The 9,034-nt window shown below is 40.9% G+C and overlaps 1 protein-coding gene across 1 annotated transcript; it reads right to left on the reverse strand.

The window, feature by feature from the left end:
- Window positions 1-848: 848 nt before the first annotated feature.
- On the reverse strand, window positions 849-5,712 carry HSBP1L1 (heat shock factor binding protein 1 like 1). Its single transcript, XM_069730919.1, has 3 exons — window positions 5,549-5,712; window positions 3,275-3,431; window positions 849-1,051 (listed from the first exon to the last, which is right to left on the reverse strand). The coding sequence occupies exons 1-3, from the start codon at window positions 5,692-5,694 to the stop codon at window positions 1,046-1,048; spliced, it is 309 nt and encodes a 102-aa protein (XP_069587020.1). The 5' UTR covers window positions 5,695-5,712; the 3' UTR covers window positions 849-1,045.
- Window positions 5,713-9,034: the final 3,322 nt, after the last annotated feature.

A 9,034-nucleotide genomic window follows, 5' to 3' on the forward strand; every position in this document is an offset into this window, starting at 1 on the left:
GAGATCTAAAAATGGCAGTTTGGAGAAGGCACCCTTCAAATATCAGGGACCTGGAGCAGTTTGCCAAAGAAGAATGGTCTAAAATTCCAGCAGAGCATTGTAAGAAACTCATTGATGGTTACCGGAAGCGGTTGGTTGTAGTTATTTTGGCTAAAGGTTGTGCAACCAAGTATTAGGCTGAGGGTGCCAATACTTTTGTCTGGCCCAATTTTGGAGTTTTGTGTGAAACGATCAATGTTTTGCTTTTTGCTTCATTCTCTTTTGTGTTTTTTCATTTAAGACAAATTAAATGAAGATAATAATACCAAATAATTTGTGTTTGCAATCATTTTCAGGAAGAAAATGAGTATTATCTGACAGAATTGCAGGGGTGTCAATACTTTTGGCCATGACTGTATATATATATATATATATATATATATATATATATATATATATATATATATATATATATATATATATATATATATATATATATATATATATATATATATATATATATATATAGCTTAAAAGCCGGTAATTCAATTACCGGCTTTTGCTATCTCCTTCACAAACCCGACATGATATGAGACATGGTTTACATACAGTAAACCATCTCATATCCCTTTTTTTTTTGCATATTCCACTACGCTCCTCGTCCCCAGCCAATCATTCCATGATGTGTTTTGTCTAAAACATGGCAATATTCCAGACTGAAACCACTTTAGAATGCAGGATCTCTTATTCTTGCTGCTTGTCGTTTGGGCACCATGAACCTGAATAACATAGTACGGTAATTTGTTCTGTAACCAAATTACTCTATCCCCAACACTTCATAACAAAATAACAGGAGGTATTACACAATATCAGAAAAATGGGATCATTTTAATTACCGTAGCATAATCCATAAATCAGAGCAGAATCTGTATTGAAACTCTGCTTCAGCCGTTAGTTACAAATATACTGATACGTTAACGTGTATAAAACATTACATGTTCTCTGCACAGTGTGTCAGGGGAAATAGCAGCATTAATAAGTACATTGCAGGAAAGTCTTCGGACTGTCAGTGCTGGAAAAGAAAAGAAAAATATATAAATAAAAGTTGTTTTATAGACGATTACAAATCAGAGTTTCTCAATTCAAGTTTTACAAATTAATGCATTTTTCTAGGTTTTATTTATGATTTTCTAATTTCCTAGAGGGCACAGGAACTGTGGGGGTTTTCTGTCCTCTGTATCAATATGTTAGGGTATAGGTTGAACTTGTAGATTGTGAGCCTTCGCGGGCAGGGTCCTCTGTCCTCCTGTACCAGTTATGACTTGTATTGTTTAAGATTATTGTACTTGTTTTTATTATGTATACCCCTCCTCACATGTAAAGCGCCATGGAATAAATGGCGCTATAACAATAAACAATAATAACTCGATAGACTTCTGTCTAGCTTCAACACTAAACTATGAAACTAGTGCGATATTAATTGGGCATTTTAGTTTTTGCACTTTAATTTGTTTTCCTTCTTCCATAAGCGCTATCTTTTTTTATCGTTCTGTCAACATAGCCATATGATGGTTTGAATAATACCATCCGTTTTACCATAATATGTTGTGAAAAAACAGGAAAATAAATAAGTGGGATGAGTTGGTGTTCATTGTATGGTAACAATTAGAAGGCGATATAGTACAAATACAGCAAGTTTTTTTTATTATTTTAGTGGTTTAAAATTCTGAAATTTCTAAAAACAAAACAAACAAAAAAAAACTACACTTTCTGAGAATTGTAATTTTTTTTTAGCAATGGACTTGTATTATAGTTTAATCCCTTAAGGACCTGCGATATTTTCGTTTTTCCGTTTCCATTTTTTTGTACCCCTTCTTCCCACGGCCATAACTTTTATTTTTCCGTCAATATGGCCATGTGAGGGCTTGTTGTTTGCAGGATGAGTTGTACTTATGAATGGCACCATTCATTTTTACCATATCGTGTACTGGAAAACGGGAAAAAACTCCAAATGTGGTGAAATTGCAAAAAAAGTGCAATTCCACAATTTTTGGGGGGAGATTTTTTTTTTTTTTTTTTTTACCATGTTCACTAAATGCTAAAACTGATCTGCTATTATGATTCTCCAAGTCATTACGAGTTCAAAGACACCCAACATGTCTAGGTTATTTTTTATTTAAGTGGTTAAAAAAATCCAAAGTTTGTATATATAAAAAAAAAAGTTGCCATTTTCCGAGACCCGTAGCGTTTCCATTTTTCAGGATCTGGGGCTGGTTGAAGGCTTAGGTTTTGTGTGCCGATCTGACGTTTTTATTGATACCATTTTGATGTGTATACGATCTTTTGATCGCTCGATATTGCATTTTATTGCAATGTTGCAGCGACCAAAAAAACGTAATTCTGGCATTCTGATTTTTTTCTTTTCTCAGTACGCTGTTTACCGATTGTATTAGTCCTTTTCTATATATTGATCCAAGAAGTATCATTTCTCCTCCTTTATCCAAAGTCATGTGACAAGACTCGTTAAAAGGTCGACATTGACTTTTAGGATTGCTGCTTCCAATAGGTGGCACTAGAGTTCTAGTCCTCTTCCTCTCTGAAGAGACAATTTGCATATTTCCCAGAGGAGCATTGCGGCTTTAAGTCTCCTCATCTTGGCATGCTTAGCATGTCACTCTCTGCAAGGAGAAACGATACTTCTTGGATCCTGGTCAGAGGCCTCTCACACTTTGCGCTGACGAGGGGCAGTACCCCGAAACAGTGTTTGCAAATTGAGATTCTGGTTTGGCTTTTATACTGAGTCATGTGACAAGGCTTGTTAAAGGGTCGACATTGACTTATAATTTCTATTTCCTATAGGTAAGGAAAAAAAAAAAAAAAGGCGCCCCCAATGTGTCTCACTATATTTGAAAGAATACAATCCTTAGCAGGAAATGTGCTCACCTATTTCAGTTGTGAACCAAGGTCACAACTCCCATGAAGGCATAACCGTAGCAGCAGGTCTCCACAAAAATCCAAAAGGCTATTGAGGGTAGTAGTCTTAGGCGAACTGAAGACCGCGCTCACGAGGTAGATTTTAGGTTTTTTATTGGCTTCAATAAAAAACCTAAAATCTACCTCGTGAGCGCGGTCTTCAGTTCGCCTAAGACTATTTCCTATAGGTGGCACTAGAGTTCTAGTCCTCTTCCTCTCTGAATAGACAATTTGCCGATTACCACTTTATAAGTATACGATTTACAAGTTTTACTGAGTTTTTTATTTTTTTTTAAAGATCTGACATTTAAAAGATACTTACCGCAATCTCATCTGTGTTTTCTATGCCTGCTTGAGTCATTAGGTCACTGACGTCACTCTGTAGTTTATCAATGTTAGAACCCATGTCATCCAGTAAGATATTCAGGAAAATAACATAATGTATAAATAGCAGCTTATAATGTATGTTAAAGGCACAACTGGAAAGAAGAATGAGTTACAGAATAAATTATTTTTCTCCAAAACCTCTAAAGTACAAAACATTTTTGTAAATGTTAGGTACTGCATGGCATCCTGATTTAAAGGGGTTATCCAGGACTGTTTTTTATTTGTTTTTTTACTATGAGCCTAAGAACTAACAGGTAGGTAGTTGTGATCCACCTGCCTGCTGTGCTGGGCGCCAATCTCTGCTGGTACAGAGCCGTCACAGACCGCTCCTGCTGGTGATTCAGCAGCTGACGCCACATTCACAGAGCAGCGGCTTCTCATCCTGTTCACAGGTCTTGACTGTCGACATCATGCTGATTAACAGCCGACTCTCTGCCGCCTAAAACCCGGATGAAGAAGTGCTGGTCTGTTGACGTAGGGCAACTGAATCGCTGGCAGGAGCAGTCGGTGACCGCTCAAGCTGGTTAGTACAGCCAGGTAGTTGCCTCTGTTACCACCTACCTGCCTGCTAGTGTTAAGGGTATGTTTCCACGTTAAGGAAACGCGTTTTTGACGCTGCGTTGAGCCGCAGCGTCAAAAACGCAGCGTCCAAATGTTATGGCATAGTGAAGGGGATTTCATAAAATCCCATCTCCACTATGCATTAAAAGACGCATGCGGCATAGCCGCGAAAACGCACATGCGGCGCGTCTTTTAAGAACGCAGCATGTCCTTACATTGCAGAAACAACGCAGGTGACCTGCCAGTGACCTCAGGTGCAGATTTGGTCAGGATTTTACCTGCATAAAATCCTGACGCAATCCTGAACTTGGACACATACCCTAAGGCTCATAGAAAACAAATAGTCCTGGAAAACCCCTTAAGTATATGGTGCTAAGCTGTTTTACCAGACACAGCCTAAATAAGAGGTACCATTTTCAGAACAAAAAGTGAACCTGTAGTGTATACACTCTGTTCAGCCCCTCTCAACTTTTGGTCAAGGGTCTTTTTACACTGCCTCACAGTTTTTAAATTTATTCTCTATTTTGTCTGAATAGTTTTAAACACTATTGGCCCGTGGACATTGGCAAATTTCATTCCAGCAACGTGTACAAATCGACTGTTTTCAAATAGTTAATGGCTCGTGTACGAGCCTGTTTACACAGGCCAACAAGCAATGATGAAGACACAAATATATCGTCCTGGCCCCATACACATAGCAGGGCGATGTGCTGCCAATAATCCCGATTTTTCTGCATGCACTCAAACTAGTGGTTTGCTTCATTTGGCGGGTAATTGCCAGCCTATATACTCAGTCAGATAATTGGAACCGAGCGATCCTATGAAAGCTCCTCACTGGTTATAGGTTTTTTTAAGTAAAAGAACTTCAGTGCAACAACGTAAACTGTATTTGGCTGGTTTCACACGTCAGTGGCTCCGGTACGTGTAGTGACGGTTTCCTCACGTACCAGAGACACTGACTTACGTAGACACATTAAAATAAATGTGTCTCTGCACATGTCAGCGTGTTTTCATGGACCGTGTGTCTGTTTGCAAAACACGGAGACATGTCCGTGTTCGTGGGAGCGCACGGATCACACGGACCCATTAAAGTCAAAGGGTCCGTGTAAACATGTACCGCACACGGATGCTGTCTGTGTGCGTTTTTCCTGTCATAGGGTTAAAATTGTAAAAATTGTTGCAATACACGGACAGCACACGGACCCTAAAAACGTACTCACGGGCATCACACGGATCCCACACGGATGGCCTACGTGAGCACACGGACAACTCCAGTACCGGAATTATCTGGACGTGTGAGGCTGGCCTTAAACAGTATTCTGAACAGAGATGGTCTCTAAATAGTGTATTGCTAGGAAATCACAGTGTCTGATCAGAGGTATCGGCCTTCTCTGCCACTTATCACTAGAATAGGATGGTACCAGCATTAGGAATTTGTCTTGCCACTTTGGCCCAAATAGCCCTGCTCAGCTTTCTTCACAGGTTACAAAGTTGTTCCACAATTGTTAATAAATTGAAGTAGTAAAGACATTTCCTAGTACTGATGCCGATCAAATCCGGAAATAAGAGTATTAAAAAGGTTTACTTGCAACAAATTTGTTTTTTTTTGCCTTGGGGGGTTGGTTGAAAAAAAAAAAGCTATACTCACTTCATCCGTCCCCCACTGATCCAGTCACAATGCTGCCCAGTTCCCATCTGGTGTCTAATAGCTGCAACGTTGATGTTATAAGTCATGAACATGCGATGCCTGCACTTCAGCAGATCGTAGACACCGGCATTGATGAGAACATACATTGCAAATGTCAACTAAAAGGATATTTCTCTCTGTCAGTTGATCTGACATTGATTGGAATCGCTCCTGGAGTTTTTTTAAAAGGTTTTCAGCCTGAAAGGTAAGAATAAATGTCATCGTATAACAAACTATCGACAAAGTAGATGCAAGCATACAAATAGATATCATTACACTGATCAGCCGTGCAAAGTAATCCGAGCTTGTCAGCGTAACCAGATGTGATTCTCAGGCATGGCTGGATTTTGGATCTTCACTCCTCAGAATTGGAAAGACTCTGAACTGAGGACGTAGCGGGTGTCGCGAAGATCTGCAAATGTTCACATTTACAAGCACTTAGAGGAAACCTGTCAGCAGGATTGCGCACAGTAACCTGCAGACAGAGTCAGGTCGGTGCCGTTATAGTGATTAAAATGATACAGTGGATGATGAAATCCATCTTGTGGTTGTTATTTAATCTTTATTTTCAGTTCTGAGTTAATGATATGCTCATGCTGCGGGGCGGGATCTTCATGTGGTGCAGTGATTAGGTATTCATAATGCAGCCTGCTGATAGGTCACTGATCCCTCACTGATCTGCCCCCTAGTTTACATAATGAATACCTAACATGCTGAAGAAAGAGACAAAAAAACGCATGGTTAGAGTGCCAATAATACATTTAGTTGATTTTATCCAGCTGGGAAAAAAAAAACATATTTGAGAATGGCGCCCACCATGCCCCTGCAGTAGTAGCTATCGGTGTCTAAGGCCGGTTTCACACGTCAGTGGCTCCGGTACGTGAGGTGACAGTTTCCTCACGTACCGGAGACACTGACTCACGTAGACACATTAAAATAAATGTGTCTCTGCACATGTCATCGTGTTTTGACGGACCATGTGTCCGTTTGCAAAACACGGAGACATGTCAGTGTTCGTGGGAGCGCACAGATCACACGGACCCATTAAAGTCAATGGGTCTGTGTAAACACGTATCGCACACGGATGCTGTCCGTGTGCCATCCGTGTGCGTTTTCCTGTCATAGGGTTAAAATTGAAAAAATTGTTGCAATACACGGACAGCACGTGGACCCTAAAAATGCACTCACGGACATCACACGGATGGCCTACGTGAGGACACGGATAACTCCGGTACCGTTTTCTCCGGTACCGTAATTATCTGGACGTGCGAGACTGGCCTAAAGCTGTGGCCGGAGAGCTTCTACTGTGGTGCCATTTTATTGGAGAAGAAAAAAAAATTCTTCAAAGATGGTGCTGCCTGTGCAATAGCAGCTATCGGTGTTTAAAGCTGTGATTGGAGAGCTGCTACTGAGCAGCGCCATCTTGGAGGATTTTCTTTTTCTTCTCCAGCAGGATGGTGCCGTAGTTGCAGCTGTGAGATAGCAGGAACAGGATGCAGTTACGGACAGGAGGCAGAGCAAGAGTTAACGGATTTATTAGGCAACTTTCACACATCAGGCTTTTTGTTTCAGGCTAAATGCGGCTAATGTTTAAAAAAACGGATCCGACAAATTGCGAAAAACTGAATGCGTTTTTTTTTTTTAGCTGGATCCGGTCGTCTTTAATGCGCATGGATTTTTTGGCGACTTGATTCTGGGGACGAGAGAGAGACCCCAGAATGGAAAATCTCCATGATTTGCATGGAAAATGCTGTGAAAACCTGATCCGGACGCCGGATTACTGTTTCACACCTCAGTTTCATGTGTTTTTTGCCGATTCCATCACTCTGCGTTTTTTTCCGCCGGACAAAAAAAAACGTTGCAGTGGACGTTTTCTCCGTCTGCCGGAAACGACTATTTGAAAGGATCTGACAGAAAACGGATAAAATGTCTGGCCATCAGGCACAATCCGGCGCCAATACAACTCTATGTGAAAAAAACAGATCCGGCGTAAAAAAAACGGACCCGTTTTTTTCAAAAGTTGCCAGATTGTGACACTAGCGTATTGCATTCGATGCGAGACCCTCGCAGCAGAGCAGGAGCCGAGTGTCATGTGTCTGTGCTCCGATTCTCTCGCACAGGGAGGATCGGAGCACAGCTGCGGAGGAGGCAGAGAAGTGAATTTCTCCATCTCCTCCATTGCTGGGGTCCGCTTATAGCGCACATCACTCGGATGATATCCGAGTGGTGTGCGCTGTCTCACTCTCACCCATAGGCTTATATGGGTGCGAGTGAGCCGAGAGTTTTCCTCGGTCCGAGACAATCGCAGCATGCTGCGATTGTCTCGGACCGAGGAAAATGGCCGACAAAAAGTCGGCTGGTGGGAGCTGCCCCATATGGTAACATTGGTCCGAGTGCAATGCGATTTTTTATCGCATTGCACTCGGCCGTATTACGCTCTAGTGTGACCCCGGCCTTAAACAAAAAGCCTGATGTGTGAAAGTAGCCTTACAGGGGATACTCCATACAGGGAGATAATGGGTTAAGCAGGGGGTATTGAGAGGGAGGGAAACGACTGTTCATGAAACAAGTGAACTTATCAGTGTGCAGGCTTCCTGGCTGCTGAGGCTTGGAATCTCTGGGTGGTGAGTGAAGACTCCAGGGTGGTCCTGAAGAGATTAACCCCTTCATGACCCAGCCTATTTTGACCTTAAAGACCTTGCCGTTTTTTGCAATTCTGACCAGTGTCCCTTTATGAGGTAATAACTCAGGAACGCTTCAACGGATCCTAGCGGTTCTGAGATTGTTTTTTCGTGACATATTGGGCTTCATGTTAGTGGTAAATTTAGGTCAATAAATTCTGCGTTTATTTGTGATAAAAACGGAAATTTGGCGAAAATTTTGAAAATTTCGCAATTTTCACATTTTGAATTTTTATTCTGTTAAACCAGAGAGATATGTGACACAAAATAGTTAATAAATAACATTTCCCACATGTTTACTTTACATCAGCACAATTTTGGAAACAAAATTTTTTTTTGTTAGGAAGTTATAAGGGTTAAAATTTGACCAGCGATTTCTCATTTTTACAACGAAATTTACAAAACCATTTTTTTTAGGGACCACCTCACATTTGAAGTCAGTTTGAGGGGTCTATATGGCTGAAAATACCCAAAAGTGACACCATTCTAAAAACTGCACCCCTCAAGGTACTCAAAACCACATTCAAGAAGTTTATTAACCCTTCAGGTGCTTCACAGCAGCAGAAGCAACATGGAAGGAAAAAATGAACATTTAACTTTTTAGTCACAAAAATTATCTTTTAGCAACAATTTTTTTATTTTCCCAATGGTAAAAGGAGAAACTGAACCACGAAAGTTGTTGTCCAATTTGTCCTGAGTACGCTGATACCTCATATGTGGGGGTAAAGCACTGTTTGGGCGCACGGCAGGGCTTGGAAGGGAAGGA

The sequence above is a fragment of the Ranitomeya imitator genome, chromosome 6, assembly GCF_032444005.1.
Source record: "Ranitomeya imitator isolate aRanImi1 chromosome 6, aRanImi1.pri, whole genome shotgun sequence".
Classification (NCBI taxonomy): Eukaryota; Metazoa; Chordata; class Amphibia; order Anura; family Dendrobatidae; genus Ranitomeya; species Ranitomeya imitator.

Coding starts and splice junctions, on each gene's coding strand:
- HSBP1L1 (XM_069730919.1), bottom strand. CDS start 5,694: ATGTATGTTCTCATCAATGCCGGTGTCTACGATCTGCTGAAGTGCAGG. Junction 3,432..5,548: donor ATCAGTGGGGGACGGATGAA/GTGAGTATAGCT, acceptor TCTTCTTTCCAG/TTGTGCCTTTAACATACATT.